The 18,249-nt window shown below is 36.1% G+C and overlaps 1 protein-coding gene across 2 annotated transcripts in view; it reads right to left on the bottom strand.

Annotated features, from left to right (window-relative positions):
- The window catches only part of ARHGAP42 (Rho GTPase activating protein 42), a 118,500-nt gene that overhangs the window by 41,002 nt on the left and 59,249 nt on the right, over positions 1-18,249 (bottom strand). Inside the window, exons 4-5 of one of the 2 annotated variants that reach the window (XM_017727964.1) lie at positions 10,224-10,325; positions 5,742-5,852 (exon numbers count right to left, since the gene is read on the bottom strand). In XM_017727964.1, coding sequence (XP_017583453.1) covers positions 5,742-5,852; positions 10,224-10,325 — 213 coding nt within the window. The remainder of the gene's footprint in view (positions 1-5,741; positions 5,853-10,223; positions 10,326-18,249) is intronic. The other variant, XM_017727965.1, reaches the window with a different exon arrangement.

The following is an 18,249-nucleotide window of genomic DNA, read 5'->3' on the forward strand; positions in this document are numbered from 1 at the left end:
ATTCCTGCCATCTCTTAGTTTTAAAAGCCTTCTAACTTATTCTGCTTTAAATTTGAAAAGTGTTTTGACATTGCTTTAAGTCATCCTACCTGCTGTTAAATACCAAGCATTTAATTTCTTATCATGGACTGCTCTCTTTGTATATCTAATTTAGCTTACAAAAAAAGAGTAAAGAAAACAAAAAAAAAAAGATAAATTTGCATTTACAGTAACATAAGTTCTAACAATAAAAAAGATTTGCCTTAGTATACTACACCATTATCATCTGGGCTAAGTAGCTGGCTGTCCAAGCTGTCTCCTAACTCAGTAAAGAACCATAGGTATTCCAGAGCATAATTCTTTTCCCTTTTTCAGAATGATCCAGTGGAAACATTTATCTGTCTTCATTGACTACTGAAGTAGTCTAGATTCAGGCAACAAAAATGCCATCATTCATATTTAATGTGCTTGCTTTGTGTTACCAATACCATCGATTACCATAAGTGGAACAGCGTAAAGGTGTAGTTTTTACTGCACTTATATTTTTACATTTCTTCTCAGCCCTACTTGAAGAATTGTAGCTAAATTGTTCTGCCTTCTCTCCCCTATTACTTTCTAAGAAACTGCTGAGAGCTCTTTTGCTGCATTAGTAAGTTAAAGCAGTTGGAGGTGAACAGATCATCAGTGTGAGCACAAATACAAAGTATGGCTGGGAGAAGGATTCTGCCCTTGGTTTTTACTGGTATTGTAGGATCAGATGAAACCCTGGCCTCAGGCAAAGATGGTGCCCAGAATCCCAGGCTGCCCAGTAAGCCAGTCATGGAGCCTGAAGAACTGAGAAGATCCTTGGACATAAAAGCAAGTTTTTGTGTGGGCCTCTACAGTGGATGTGAATTCCTGAACCATATTCTACCATCAAGCAATGAAGGCAATGCAGTCTCAAGTGGAGGGCTCCACATCTTGTATAAATCATCCCAGTTTAACATGATTCATCTGTCCAGCTGAAATCATTAGCTAAGGACTGGACCCTGAAATCTCTTACTGATTATTCAAGTGTTTCTGAGGAAGGTCCAAATACAACAGTTTGTCGTAAAAACATCCAATTGTGCAAATAGACAGAAAGAGTTCTATAATTTTCTATAATTCTAGACTATAATTCTAAATTTCTATAATTCTGGAAAGTACTATTTAAAGGAAAAGAAAGAAAATTAACCTTTCTTTTAATGAATAAAGTATAAAATAAGCAAATTTTAACCAAAGCTCTGCTTTGGCTCCAGTTATGCGAAGCCTGTGCTCACTCTAAATTCAGTTACTCATCAGAGTCCCCAGCTACAGCTCCTTCAGATGCTGCAGCACAACTACTCCTGTGCTCACTCTGACTTGGTCCAGTCAAAAGGATGTGTGGATTAAGATAACCTGTAAGCAGGAGCCTGCTGCTAAACCCACCTTTTTCAGCTGAAGAAATACTGCAGGAGTAACACTAGCAAAACTGCAGCCAGATCACGACACTAAAGCACACCAAAATTACAATAAAGAACTAGTGGGACAAGCTTTCGGTATGTCAGCTTATGCCTGAATTTCAAAGATCAGTTTAAAGAGCATTTCAGGAGAATAAACTGTATACATTTCAGCTCCAATACTTGAAGAAAAACATTTTACATCATACAAAACACTTTTATAGAATACACTGAGAAATACCAAGGAAAATATTTAACACAAGATGGCAGCAAAGCTGAATTTATCAGAAAGCAAAAATACAACAGCAGCTAAAAAACCCCCCAAAACCCTGAGAAAAATCTGAATTAATTTTATTTAAAGTACTTCTCAGGTATTCTGGCAGTTGTGCACTGCAGAGGATCTGGCCTTGAGGTTTTCCTGGTTAAACACTCTCTAAGCACTTAGGAAAATAGGAATAAAAGAAAAGCATTATGCAAGTCCTAGATCAGTGTATTTAAGTTCTGTGTTGAAACATGACACTGAGGATGGTATTCACTTCAATGTACGTGTCACTAGCAGTGGAAAAACAGGGATCAGAAAACGCCCTGTACCCAATGGGCCTGTGTTGCTAAGGCATCTCCATAATCACATCCATCAGGACAGGTACAGCCAGAGCATTGTATGGAAGAGATTTAAAAGTCAGGGTCTTTTGTCCTAGGCTTATGCTCATAGTGGGTTTTTCTTGTTGCTGGCATTAGAAGTGGCACTCTTGCTAAAGGCAGGCTCATAATTTAAAGGAAATTAACATGAAATAGTATAAAAATAATATTAAAAACAAGACTAGAAAACCAGCCCCTTTTCCTTTCAAAGAAAATTTTCAGAATGTATTTCGAGGTGGTATTCACACATAAGGAGGTAATTTATTTCATCAAACATCACAAACAATACCTGATGCTTTCATATCAACAATTTTTCATTTTAAAAAGTGCCTTATAGTTATCTCATTCTGAGTATCTAATCAGTCACATCAGTAAAGAGTGAGGTCTGAACTCCAGAATACAAAGCTACTCACCACACCAGAGCCATGAGGATTTCAACACAGAATCCGAAACAAAACCCAACTACTTCTTGAGACTTTATTTATTTTTATGTAGAGCTGCTGACCTCAAGACTGCCTGGTCGTTTCATTCTCACAGGAAGAAGACTGTACTTAGGTTTCGGATAGGGAAGGAATTTAACCTTTGGCCTGCAGCACATCAGCCAGAAGTCCCTGTCTCCCTGTTTTCTTTTTATTTATAAGCAGATAGCACTTATTCTTCAGATTAAAGTGAACATAGTTAATAATGTAGAAAATGCAAGAAAGGGAAATTCAAATTTAATGGCCACTGTGAAGTCTCATGGAAATGCATGCAATTACAGGCAGCGTTTTTTGGTTGGCTGTTCTTTTTTTCTTCTCTTTAAATAAACATTTAACAGACCACCCCTCACATTTCAGATAGTTTACTGCTTATGAACTTTGTGCCCTGATTTCTACAGGACAAGGAAGTCCTGGCATCACCACAGGACAAAGCAGAACTTTAGGAAGGTGTTTGCAGTATTTCAACAAGCGTAAAAGCCTCAGAAAGCACTGTTGGCTTGGACTAGCTTCTTTGGGATCACAAAAGAAAAGCTAGTAAGACAGATTATTGTCACTTATTTTGCTTTATTGTTTATCTTGCTGTAAATTTGAACACTAATTTGTCCCTCAGAAAAAGTTTAAATTCATGATCTGTAGGAAAACCTCAGTTGTCTTCTTTTCTTGGAAAAAATCAAGATCTAGGAGGATCACAAATAGGAATGTGTCAGTTACTCACACTAGTACACATTAGCAACCACTTTGATCAAGATGCAGAGAACAAAGAGAAACCCAGGGCCTGAGAAGCAACTGCAAAAGTCTACTCTAAACACTACAGTCTTCTACTCACTGTATGAGTCATTAGCATCTGTACCTTAAAATCAATCTTTCCCCACTCTCCTCCAGGAAAGAACATACTCCACTTTTACCAACTTCTACTGCCCTAGCTGTAACCCACCTGGCAATTTTTGCTAGGTTACTTCTCCCACTCTGGTTCTCAGATTTTCTTTATCCTTTGCCATAGAAAAACTGAAGGTCTTGAAAGGATGTTCAACAAATCATTTGCTTTTCAGTTCTATTCCCATGTCGCAAACTTATTCTTCTTTCACATGGGCATCACAGTTTCCTCCTTCACTGCACTAACAGATTTATTTTGTTAAACTCTCCTCCACTGAGTCTGTTAGCAAGATGTCAGACTGAGAATTATAAGAAGATGTGACACTGTGCTGATAAATCAGAGGCACAGGCAGCACATACACTAGAATAACCCACAACCATCAGCGCTCCTGAGGAGGCATGTCCATGCAGACACACAACCAGGCATCTTCTGCCATGCACACCTTCACAGAGCACACAGAGGAAAATTCATAATAAGACAATTCTTTCGATACCTGATTTTAAAGTGTTAGGCTTTGTCTTTATCTAGACGTTTCATCTAGGAGCACATGCTCATACTTCCAACATCACTTACACAAACATGAATTGCAGGAAGCCTTTTTTGAAGTCTGGGTTTTTTTGGTTTGTTTAGTTTGGCTTTTTTTAATCTCATGGTATTGCTGATTAGTACTTTTATTTTTTTGCATAAGGCATTTTTAGCCTTATGTGTTTCACAAATGCTTTTATTTCAGCATGTTGTATACAACAGATTACAAACAAAAATTAAGAATTCTGAAGATTCAAAATTTTGCAACTGATGTTATAATTTAATCTCCATCTATATCCAGACTGATTATAAATAAATTCACACCCAAAGTCAGAAGACATTACCTGCAAGGGCTATCATTACCCCGTCACAAGAGTATTTCCTGTACCTTCCCCTGGAACATCAAGTATGTCATACTGGGCTGAATGCCTACTGATGTGAGACAGCATGGAAACAGATACATTCAAAAGTAAATTTTACCTATTTTAACTGTGCACAGTTGCACAGTATTTTCCAATGTACAAGGTCTTTTCAATACAGAAAGTTTCTATTACATTAAAGGAGCATAGAGTCTTCTCTACTAGGGTCAGAGCTAGGTCACGATTGCTAGATTTTTCCAGGATGTGAGTGTTTTGCAGAAGGAGACAGAGACACACACTCTGGATTAATCTGTGACAGGTAGAAAAATGTTCTTATTTAGGAATGCGAGTAAAGTTTTAGTCTCCAAGATTTGGCAGCTGTATGCCATAAAGATAGGATTTCTGTAAGTACTGCTTGCTGAATCCAGGTTCATTAGTTTGCATCAATGTCAAACATTCACTATACAATACACTGTCATCTCGTGGAAAGAAGGTATCTGAGAAGCTCTTCTTGGTGACACAGGGTGTTAAGAGATGTAATTCAACCCGTTTCACAGTCAAGAGTGCTGCTTCAGTAGTTACAAGGAAGCTGGGAGATGGTGTGGAGAGAAAGTTACACTCATCATGTTCCTCTCTGACAAGCAGTGCTCTGCTGTGCTCAGTGTGCTTAATAGGAAGGGACACATGGCATTGGAAGTTCTCTGTCAAGGGCTATAGGTACTAGCTATATCAGGCACCTGGCAAGCTAGTCCTGTCTGTATGACATGAACAGTAGTAATACTGCTACTAGGCCACAGAAATATGCCTGCATCACATACTGAAGCTGCTTTTGGTACTGACTGACCCAGAAGAGAGTTAGGAGTGGGGGATGGAAACACAGAAGGAAATCCCAAACTTAAATACGGACATTGAAACACAACTTTATCTTACTCTTTAATGGCATGTCAACATATGCTTTCCTTTATTTGCAAAGTAAACTAAAGACAGATGACTCCACCAACAAAAAATAAACTTACCTATCCTACAGAAAAATTGATTTTTCACTTTACTTCATGCGTAACTCAGAACAATGTCTGTGTACACTGCCTACATAAAATATTTAAATTTAAAAACTGGCTCAAAATTTAAGCCATTAAATCATGGTATTAGGAAACATCGATTATGTGCTGCCCAGACACAACATTACATGATGTCCCATTAAACTGTTACGCACACTTAAAGTCATCAGACATTTCACTTGACAGTAGATACTACACTCTTACATAATCCTTTAATAAACATGGGAAGTGCCCAAGCCAAGATCTTAATGTTTGTCTATATACAAAGAACCTACATTCAAAACTTTAAAAGGGAGCAAAAAAATTGATATTTTAAATTCAATTTTCAGCTTTAAATGCATGCATTCTAAAGAAAATAAAACAAAACTTACAGGTTCTACAAATTCAAATTTCTTTTTCTCTTGTACTTCTTGAATTTTAAAAACATATTCCAATGATGCTTCATAAAAGTTCTGATGTTCTCTGTCAATCTGTGTATCTGCCTAAAAGACAAAATGAAATATGGACATTATTTTAGTCCTTTAATTGCTTTAAAAACAGGTTATGCCATTTACAAACAGATCTTCCATTAGATTATTTTACAAGTTTCATAGGATTTTCTTTCCGAAAATTAGAATACCTACTTTAAAAAGCTAAATGCAAGTTTAAGAAGTTAACATTACACATTTCAGCCTATGCCTTTTACCTGATCGTTTTTGGTTTCTTCTTTCTTTTTGCACTTTAAGGGTCTAGTTTTTAGGAGAGCCTGGCAGGAAAGAAAGGTGGCAGCAGGTACTTGGTATATGCAAGTTTAGAAAAGGAAATAGAAACGAGCAGTGTAGGAATCAAGGACAGACAAAAAGATAATTATTTCTATTGAAATATTTGAGTGTCATATGTACTGAAATCATATCTGTTTCTCAGGTTCAAATACCTTCCCAAGAAGGTATTTTCTTTCTTAAATAGGCTGTCTTTAACAATGACATCTCGCAAGCTATTATTTTATAGTATGAGTCATATGTTCCTGGAATGTAAACACATTTAAGTCCCTAACCTCATAAATCAAATATATTTCAAGTTTTAATTTTCAAGTGACAGAACTACAAGGCAATTCTTGTCAGAAGCGCCTGACTAATACCACCCAACATGGAGATCCAGTATCAGAACAGTGTCTTCTGCCTAAATAGCTAAAGAATTAACTCTTATCAGCTGATAAGGAGTAATAGGCTTTTATCCTCAATTTAAACAAGCCACAGGAGAGGGAACAGACAAGCAGTGTAGCATGTAGATAATGTTTAAAGAAGACATGCAGATTCCGTTTTAATTCATCCATCTTCATAACAAATAATTTTTCCAACAAATCCCTTCTGCGCTGTATTAGATTTTGCTCTTTGGTCAAAATATTATCATTGATCAACAACAGGAGTAAGATCGCCTATTTTTGACATATGACAGTTAAAATATAGAAGGATACTTCTGTATATTCTCTAGTTTAATTCTGGCACTAAAAATAACAAATGCAGGGAAATTGGGAACGCTTGATGTTGTCTTCCCTCGACAACAAACTTTAAACCAGCAAACATATCATAAAAAAGATTTAGTACTTTTAACAGTACAAAAGCAAAAAGTCAGTATTTTCCTTCAGGCAGCACTTGGCCATCAATAGCACCATATATAATTAAGATTGCTTCTCTACTCAAGGACATGTTACTATTGTGCTTCGGCTCTAGAGGCTCTTAATGATATTGATCCACCTCCCTAGCCCAGTGTTCCAACACTACTTCAACATACGGGCCTCAAGGACATGTTTCAAATTATTCAGTACCAGCATTTCCTTCCAGTGTCTGTTAAAAAAACCCAAAAATTCAGTAAACTAATAATATGAAGCTGAAACCAAGCATTCAAAATTCCAATAATGAACCACTCTACCTCAAAATTAACTCTGCCATTTGCCATTCATACAGTGTGTTTGGCTACTGTTTTCCCTGATACTCTGTTCATAGTTTTGTTTCACAAAAAAAATCTATCACAAAGACAGTGCTACATAGCTGAAAAGAAGCAGTTGCCACCACTGTGGGACCTGATTCAGCAATCCCTTGCTCACACAAATGCCATCAATAAGCACTTGAGACAGACCTCAGCTCTCTCATTTAATTGTACATAAATAATGAAACCTAGTTTTAGAAATTGTCTCTTTTAGGCTTTGCCTCAGGAAAAGCATTTAAACACCTAATTAAATCCACCTCTATTCTGAACAGCATTTAAGCAGGTTGCAGTTAAAATGGTATTTACAACAACCAAGTGCCATCTCAAATATGGATTAAGGCCATAATCACCACCAGTGAACAGGGACTAAATCAGAATTCCCCAAATATATATTCTGTAGAAGCTTATGAATTTGGGTGAACACCAGAGGATTCAGATTTGTAAGAATCACTTTGAAAAGTGATCTTAAAGTTTCAAAAGCTGAAAGGATTTTCATATGTTTTTCTGTGACTTCAAACTCCATGTAAAAAATAAAGAGATCTGATGGATATGGTTTTGAGTCTCTACCTGTATGATACATAGTCATAGTGAGTAGTATTTTCATTGATGTAGGCCATGATTACAGTATATATACCAGAAATTCACATAAGCTTGGACACTGATTCTGGAACAGATTTCAGAGAAATGAAATCAGAAGTTTATTAGATTTTTCACATCACTCAATTCTGCCCGTTTTCTCCTCCACTGTGGGCTTCTGTAGGCCGTGAAAAGACACTACTAGAAAGTTTCTTTTTGATGCTAAAGGAAAAAAGCCAATCACCTGTGTAAACTGCACCAGCAGTCTTCCAGGCTCTTAAAATATCCAACACATTTCAGTTGGGTGAATATATGCAAACTACTCTCTAAAGAGTATGTTCCAACCATCAAACTTCAGATGCATAATTAAGGTGTTCTCAATAGCACTCAAGTGAGACATGTAAAAGAACCCAACAGAGTACAAGGCCTTTGCTAATCCCAGTACTCTTTAACCCACATAACGTGGGTTAAAGAGTACTGAGATTAACAAATTCAAGGAAACAGTATTTTTCCCATGTAGCAGTCAAAAAATGGTATTCCCATCTCCCTGAATGCATGACATTGGCTTGAGGCATGGACTGCCCATCTCCTGCCCTGGGCTCCAAAGCCCCACCTGCCAGCACTGCTTGGTGCTTTGCTCATGCCCTGCTCTGCTGTGGCCTGCTCCAGCAAACTCCATCCTGGACATATGGGCTGTAACTGGGGCTCACCCAAATCACTCTGGATGAAAGTCAACAGCTATCTTGGATTTCAGGTCAGGAATGGAGCCTGGCCTCCTTTTACCTACAATACAGATACAGGCCAAACATCTCCCTGGTTAACAATTTTAGTACTGATTTGCTCTTGTACCTTCTACTTATGGTGGGCCTATGTTGCTGATTCAGCACATCTACAGCTACAGAAAACTGGGAAGCCAGAAATGGCAAGTTATGCCCTTTATCCTTTATAAGGGAGGAATCTCAGTTACAAGATTTTAAATCCAGATATGTCACTTAAGGACACACTGGAAAAAATTATTCTGGTTTTCCATTAGTTTATAGATGTGAGCCAAATCCACTGTTTTTCTACCATAGTTTATTAGATTCACAGTTGTTACTTTGCACTTCAGTTGCTGCTTTTAGACTGTAATTATTCTCATGCCTCAAGAGTAAAATATATTATTTACTTTATTTTGTTTCTATTCTAGAGCAAATTAATGCTTAAGTTCACTTTCCCACATTTTGGTAAGAATTTCTATTTTTTTTTTTTAAGCTGGGGTTTAGCCTCTAACAGAACTGCTTCCTCATCAGTACATAAGATATCTGGGAAAAGTGAGAGCTCTAACATACGCGTGGAACAATTAACCAATCCTACATAACTAATGTCTTATCTAGACTGATTATTATATAGACAGCAACAGCAATGGAGGCATATAGACATTATTAGAAATTTTGAATTTCTAAGCCTTATTTAATTTGAATTATAATATTATTGGTAAACATGAAAAAAAAATCCTATGACGTGATTGAGTGATGGTCACGCCTTTGGTGAAAATTCCATCTGCAAACTAATCCCCATGATTTAAGAGTGACCATGGCAACAGTAATCCCATCAAAATAATTTTAAACTACTTTTGGCACAATTCCCAAAGTGTCATTGATATCATATTGCTGGGTTTATTGTAATTTGCTTCAAAGACAAATCATATTCATTTCTACCAGCATACTGAAAAGCCTTGGAATCCTCCTGTTAAACTGGAAGTCTTCATGGTTTGTTTTTTTTAACAGAAAAGTATTAGACAAACAGACTCTTCAAAGCTGAAGTTATAGATATAATTTCAGGTCAATTTCAGGTGCCTCAATCTCTGAGTAAGATGAAAAAGAGGAAAAAAGAAGCAGAAAAAAGTATCATTAAAGTGATCTCAGTTCAGTCTTCTGGATTAAAATTTATGCGAAATAGAAGCTCAATTTCATCAGTTAATATATTAAGTGGCAAACTCAAAAGCACTTAATTTACTTTCAAATATTCCACATATAGCTTATAAAACCCACACTTTTATTGTACTAATATAATTCCATTGTTGCAACCAATAAACATTAGCTGTACTTGAAATACACAAAGTTGCACACACAGAATATTGCTTTGTTAAAATATTTAATACCTATTTGGATCTTATTAATCCCAGCTAAGAATTTATAGACACAACAAGCATGACTACCAGAAATCACCACAATTTTACATTAATAAAATAGAGCACGTCTTGAAGAGAACCAATTCATTATCATGATTTCTATGCATATGTGACACTAGGTAAGAGTGTGTTCAGTTCTTACATCTTGCAAATGAGATTCTTTCTTCTTTGCTGACAAATTTAAGTGCTTCTCTAAGATGGAATAATATTTTTCACTTTCCTTGTCAAATTTCTTCTTCCCATCCTGAAAAACAAAATATTCCCAAGTAAAGTATTTGACTAAACACAGCGAACTTATACTAAAAGAAATAACAGGTGCCAAAATATGCCTCACTACAAAACCACTTTTGTTGGTTCCAGTATTTTTAGGGTTTAATTCTGAATTGGGCCTAAAGATACTAGGAGAACTGCTTCAATTATTAAAAGCAATAGTAAGCAGGAATTTCCCCATAAATAACAAACCCATACAACAGACTTGCATGGTTTGCCACAGTAAATGTAGATGGGATTTTATGTGGGTGGTATCTTTCTAAGCAGATGCCTAATACAAAATAATCTTCCCCAAGTTTTCTAAGTGTACCTAACTGCCACACTGCCTTTACAAAAAAGAAAAAAACCAAAAACAACCCCAAAAAAATCCCACCAAAAAAACTACAAAAAAATGTGATGATATAGGCCTATCCTTGGCATTTAAGACTAATATGCTTATTTTCCACCCACACTCTTAAAATATGAGGATGATGGAAAAGCATATATGTGGTTGCAAAATGAAATTGGTCCAAAAGTCTGTTTCCAATATTATTTCAATGTGTCTGAATATTTAAGCTTGTCTCATTTAAAAGTTATCCTGCCTTTTTCCTTTCCCACTTCTCTTTGTTTTTCCCATCATGTGCAGCCAATCCTCACATTTCTACCAAAAAACTATTTTAATACATAATACAAGAAAGAGCTACTACTTTGAGTAAATTAAGAAACATCTTATTTTCTGCAATCAGATTCAGAACTCATACTTCAAAACTTTTAAATCTGCTATTCTGAAATTTAAATCTGAAATTTAAGAAAAAGATAGATTTCTAAAAAGCTTTTCCATCTTTCAAGAAGTGCCAAATTTCAAGAAATAGGAGAACTGATTGAAGTTGATATCCTATCAGAGTATTATTAGTGATAAAAATATAACTTTTAATTACAAAATTATATATCCCCTAAATAAGAGCAACTTTCTGCCGGTGATTTTTATAATTTTATTAAAGTCCTAATGATTAACAAGTTGAATATTTTGAGGAAAAAAAAAGCTTCAAGACAAACAGTCCTATTTAAACACGTGCAAAAGCTATTAATGACAGAAGAACTAATTACTGGACATCACACAGTAACATCAGGTCATTTTAAGAACTGCAGTGATTCTCTTCCTGACTCCTCTCTCCCTAGAAATTTTTATAAACAAAACAAATAACTAGCTTGTGTTTCAGCACCACCCTGTTCTCCTTAGTCATATCATGGGAAAGTCAGGTCAGTCAGAAAAATAAGAAATAGGAAGAAGATTTTAATGGCATGAATTAGCACTTATCAAACAGCTGTAACAAGCCACTTACTGATCAGCTTCAGTGACTAAAGCTCACAATGGTAATTATACTAGATTGTAAAACACATCATACACTTTCTATCCAGCAAACAGTTCAAACATATTTACTATGAAAAATATGCACAATTTAATGTTCTCATTACCTCCTTTAGTATGAAAAATATGCACAATTTAATGTTCTCACTACTTCACAACAGAGATACCTTCAAAAGACACCATAAGGAAAAGAAGGCACTTGACCCAACAAAATACTAAATAACAATACAGAATAATTACCAATGCCTTCTATATTTAATTACAGATAAGCAGATATAAGGAGAAAAAAGTAAAAAGGAAAAATGAAAGATTTTATTTTGTTTAGCAAGTGAAAAGAAGCTATAAGGATTATCTTCCAAAATCTTTCCCAAATGCATTCTTATAAGAGAGAAGGCTGAAGGCCAGAGTTGTGACAAATGACTAATAAGTCAAGAAACCAACTTTTGTGGGACTGAAACCATAGGTCAGTTCCACAGCCACAGTTTTATTGGAGAATATTCAAGTGCCAGGTCTTCATGATGAAGCAAGAGAAACCTGTGTATGAAGCTGTGTATCTCAAGAGCACCTTTGGTCACAAACAGGAATCCAGTTGATCACACACAACACACATGTACCTTTTGAATAAAAGGTGCAGTTAGTTACATACTGTCCTATCTTCTGAGACAATGAAGTTATGTGCTGGACTAGAAATATGAACCAGATTATTTTAAAATCCAAGTGACAAAGGTGTCCAAGTCACCATCTTGAGGAAATACTCAAGTTAAGGGCAAACTTGATGCAATGAAAAACGTCAAAAGAATTACCTTTTAGGGTTTTTTTCCCCCATGAAAAGTGAGAAAGGACTCTTCCTGATCACCATATTTAAGCCTCTGGTCACAAGCTACTGGAGTTCGGTGGTGGATACGCTGTCCACTAGACCACCTACATCAGAAGGTAACTTGACACAGCTTTTGACAATGAGGCCTGGGTTCTGATAGCACACACTACACATTTGGACTTGAAGCTGTGCTTGCCTTTGCTGTCTCAGAGGTCAGACCAAAGGAATGAACCAAGGAGCCATGGGCAAAGCTCCTGCAGGATTACCTATTTCAGACTGGGATCACGCAGCCCAGCCAGTTCTTCCATCCTTCCTTCCCTGATAGATTTATGATATGAACAGTAGGTACTCATCTTGCCTTGTGACCTATTTGTCTCAGAACCAAGCTGATCAATAGGTAATGAATGACCCAAAGTCTGGTCAGCCTCTTGAGCTCATGTTGACATTAACATAACTTTTACTAACAAGCTAAAAAAGAGTCTGAAGTCTAAGCTGCTTGGTGAGAATCAAAGAAAAAGGTGTGACAATGGGACTTTGCCATCTGAAATACCTCCACACAGCACATCAAATATATATCAATGCCAAGAGGGGATTATTGATACATCTAATGTGGCTCCCAATGAGCCGAATCAAATCACTTTTATTTTCTGCCTTGATCTATAAAAAAACCTGTGAATTACACATCACATCCTCTCTTTAGATGTAAAAAGAAAAACACAAAAAATAAATGATTACATCTAAACAGATAAACCCCCCCGACTGCCAAGAACAAGAAAAAAACAAGTTCAAATAAAATAATTGTGGTTTTATGGCATATTGTATCCCATGTGAAGCTTCATAAAGATCTCCACGGCACCATCCATAAGGAAGCATGGAATTTGAAGGCTCTCTTGGTCTTCGGCAGGCCTCCTCCAAGACTGCACCTCTGCATTGTCACAGATCTGCTCAGCCACTGCCTTCACAGTTTTTATACAAGTTAAGTTAAAGAGAAAACTACAAATTGGAGTTTCCTCATCACCAGGACAACCTCTGGCCCAAGCGCAGTGTTTTCAGAGACAGTACATCTGATCAACCTCTTCCTTCTTTTCCAGATTTAGAAGACCTTCTTCCTTCAAAGGTAGAAGTTGACAAAGTAAAAAGACTAACAGAAGTAAACTGCAAATAAAGATGTCTTAGCAATTTGGACTGCATTAGTGTCTTTACCCAGTGATACTCCTAGGAATAAGTTTGCGGCAGGACAGTGTTTCTGGCATTGCTGTGATTACTCAGACATGTTTCTGGGAAAAGTATAAAAAATACTGGCCCCAACAGGTGAGTGAGTTTCGTTTGCTTAGAAGGTCCTTCACCGTGCCAGTAAAACCCACATATTTGGATGTATTGAAGCCTCTGAAATCTGTTTACTTAATAAAAATTAACAAAAAAAAAAATACACTCAGAAGCAGGTGATTCATGTTCTGGATGAGAAGAAACACTTCAGTTTATGCCAAAATAACTCTTGTCTCACACACACAGTCGGTGACTCACAGCACACAGGCGCATCCTAACTGGAGTCACAGACAGCTTATTCCAGCTTTATCCTGTTCTTCTGCAGCCCTCAAAACACATACAGCCACTGCCCAAATGAATAACCTGAATCCCAGCCCCAGCAATCTGTGCCCATAAGACTGAGAATTCTTCTCTTCCACATGCTAGGAGGTTTTCAAAGAAAGTTTCCATGCAAAACTATCTCCTCAAAGTTTAGGAGACAGATGATCGCTTTTGCCTAGGTTCCACGTTGGATCAAACCCCAAGGAGAAGAGACGTGCTTGGGTAAGAAAGCTCGTGCTGCACTGTTACCAGAACAGATCGCACCAGCCATGACACAAAGCTTAAGGCATGTGGCCATTAGGAAGATGCTAATTCCTGACCTCCATACTGTCTCTTATCCCCTTCAGACTCCAGCTTCCTTTCATCCTTGCACATCTTTCCTGAAAGTAAACCTCATCCTTTCTCTTTGCCCTGGAAAAGTATCAACCATTTCTTTCAAAATATCAGGTAGAACATAGGAAAAAAAAACCATCCCAAATCCATGTGAGATAATTATTTGGGTGCAATAAAAAAAAAAATCTAAACACAGAAAAAGAGAAATTACATAATATTAATCCTTGGTGTGTTTTACACTGATGTGTAAGTCATCAACACCTTTTGTCTAGACCAAGTCCTGCAGACTCTAAACACTGCAAATGTCTCTGTTTAGTTGTTTAACCATTCTCAGTGCATCAAGCCTTAAATCAGTTCAAAAATATTTACAGTTCTAAATGCTTCAAATTTCTAGGAACCCCATTAAGAAAGCCCTTAACCACACACCCAGCTTCCAGAATTTAATGGAGCCTTACTAACTTCCAGTACCCTCTTGAGAGACTTAAGTCATGTAATACCGGATCCAGGTTTAATTCCTGGTTTTACTCTCTCTGCTCAGATTTCCTGTATATTTTTATTTCAACACTGATTGGACAACCTCCAAAAAAATTATTCTTTCAAAAATGAATTTTGCTTGAGATACTACTAATTATAGGCATGCCAGTTAGAAGTTTAACTCAAAAGATGTTCTTGTATCCCTCTCGTTTTACAAATATTTATGGCTGTGAAAAGACCAGACATCAACTATTAAGAAGGTTATTAAAAATTTGACCCAATTGAGTTAGACAGTTTTTGTCCTGTTCAGAAAGATTTTGATTCCATGCTGTAACTAATCATATACATGCTACAAATCACTGGCACTATTTCTACAAATTTTACCCATTAGCTGTCTGTATTTTTAGATATAAAGCAGAAATAGTTGTTTTATTTTGAAGTTGACTTTCCTTTTCCAGAGGGAACATCAAGAAATCTGGCATTTTTATAATGGTCTGCCACTGCTTTGTGTGCAGTATTTAATGTCAAAATTGTTACATGTATCTTCAAAATTATTACATAAATGATTGCTCTTTATTTTTCCAAAAAGAGTCTCTGCCATCCTTCTCATTCATTTCCCTTTTTTTAGTTGCAATAATTTTTGGTGTTATATTTATCTATTAGCAGAGCATAGCTACATCTTGTATTTGTCCATAAAGAATCTTTTTAACTCTTTGTCCCAAAGTTCATATTTTACACTTTAACATGCTAATCCTTAAAAAAACCCCAGCAACGCGTTATCCTTGTGAAACCATAAAATAAACATGTTCTGCAAGAAATTATTTTAAAATGATCAAGAAAGGAAATTAAACCAGAAATCATTGCAAAGAAACTATTTGGAGAAAATAGGTCAATACCTTGAAAAGATGAGAATACAAAGAATTAGAAAGCAAGTGAACATTGTGAAACATGGCCGTGATGATTTCTTTCTTCCCCTCACAGAGAATTAGTACATATTTTTCTCACCAGTTCAAGCTGAGGTGAAGAAACTGTAGAAACTGGCACAGAAACACAACAGTAAGACTTGAATATAGATCAAGTCAGACACATTTGTCAGTTGAAGAACCTGAAGGCAACAGTGAACTCTGCAGAGATAAATAAACCCGCATCCCTTTTCTTTCTCTTTGACAACTGCAAAAACGTCAATTTTTGCAGCAACAGACTGGAGATGGTTCATTGCTAAAATGTTAGACTTCAAATATATTTTTTCGAAGCCATCTTTTTCATTACCTCCCAAACAAAAATATTTCTACAAAATTAGTGGGATTTTGTTTGGAGTTGTAAGTTTGGGTACCATCTCTTACTAAGTAGCAGGACATACAAAAGTAGAACTGTAGACTAGAAAACAAACCAAACTTAAGTCTTGGAAAGACTGATTTGAGGTAAGATCCTATGGACTTCTTGGAAAATGTGGAATCTCAGAGTCTCACAACTTCTCCTTTGAGGAGAAAAAACATAAATTCACCTTCCATTTCATGTTGCCTGAGGTTTTGTTGAGCATTCTCATGGAAGTAGTTGGTGAGTTGCTGGCTTTTGGTTGGTTTTAGTAAAATTGAAATTATCATTGGCATCTGAGACCACAGGCTGCATTTTAATAGATGTCTGAATGGGAAGAATTTTTCTTTGGTAGAAATTTTGATTTGTTATGTGAACACTAAGGGTTCAAGATCCAGCTGAAAGAAGTCACAAGCTTTTTTTTTTCCAGAAGAAAAAGTGCAAAGGTTATATAAAAGTCCTTCCCTCCTCCTCTTCCTCCAAAACAGAATTTAATGTATTGTTAGGCTATAGGGTTTCCCCAAATCCATAAGAAAGTTAGAAGGTTAAAGGGCATGGCTCATGTATCGTTAGCAAATAATATGAAGTGAAGCAAAGTTGTACCATAGTTCATAAAGAAATTCTTGTTGATCGACATAAAATAGGGTTAATATAGTCATAAATTATGTCTTATGTTCCTCATAACTGCTAGTGAAAACACTTCCAAATTGAAGCTGAATGCATCATGTAGAAAATTAAATGTCCAAATGACTATAAATCTTAAAACCAATTCTTTACTAAAAAAGAACAACCATATGCAAACCATGATGATCCAGAAAACAATATAGTGTAAGACACAAATAATTATAATAAAAAGAACATATTGCAACTACGGAGTATAACAAGGCAATAAACTTGGAATACAAGACTGTTTAGCAGCATTAAAGCTATGAAGACAGATATTAGAAACTGACAGTTTAAAAAATAACCTCAATTAAAATCAGGTAAGGAATACATAAAACTGAAATATACTTGAAACAACCCAAAACTAATTAAACTGGAGTTCACATCTGTGTAAAATACTGAACAACCTTGCAAGAGATAATTTACTTTCAGGTTCATAAACTTGTAAAGAAAATTTTATTTTCCCTCTGTAATGCCTTTAGAGATCCAAGTATCAGGTACTTTCAGAAGTGTATCCTGGAAGAGGAGAATCCTACAGTCTTTTCCTAATAATTTTCTATGTAATTCCATCAGATGTTTTCAAATTAAAAAGCAGATACTGTTAACTGAGAAAATGCGTTGTAGGATGTCATTAGTTTCTCTCCAAAAAATTCCCTCTTGAAATGGAAACAAAAACATTAGAAGTTCCCAGCACTGCTGTGCAAAGACGTGCAAACCTGCCATTACTGTCAGGTCACAAAGCAGGACATATTAAACTCCCTGTTATTCAGCTGCAGAGCTGTCTCGAGTTTATTTGGCATTTGCCGATTCCAGGAGTAGCTGCTCGATGTCTGGGAATCTGCTAAATTCCTGCCCAAACAGCAGGACTGGTAAGTCTACACACGTAATCTAGTTTTATTGCTTTACTAAATATGAAGTATTTTTGCTGGAATAGCTTACTTAGGGTATTATCAAGTTACTGCTTAAATAATATGGAGAAGCCCCCTAGAACAGCAGAAACTGACTTTTTAAACTTTTCTCTGCATCAGGTTCAGGATAGCTTTCTGAAGTTGAAAATATTTTATCATAACAGGAAGAGTTTTGTTCCTGTACAAAAACTTATGACTTTAAATGATTTCAAAAAGAAAGCCACGTTTTTAAGGAATTCATGAAGAGGCCATTTCATCTCCACAGTTAGCAACATCTTTGCTTTGTGCACTAAGGGCAAAGATAAAAAAAAAAGCTGCAAAGAACAAAATGTCATTCAAATAAAGCAATTCCGACAGACCATCTTATAACTTCACATACTCACTGCTTTATTTTAAAAGCTGAAGATAAAAATATCTCTTTCTTAACTAGTAATTTCTTTTTTTAAACACTCTT

The sequence above is a fragment of the Corvus brachyrhynchos genome, unplaced genomic scaffold, assembly GCF_000691975.1.
Source record: "Corvus brachyrhynchos isolate BGI_N302 unplaced genomic scaffold, ASM69197v1 scaffold832, whole genome shotgun sequence".
NCBI lineage: Eukaryota > Metazoa > Chordata > Aves > Passeriformes > Corvidae > Corvus > Corvus brachyrhynchos.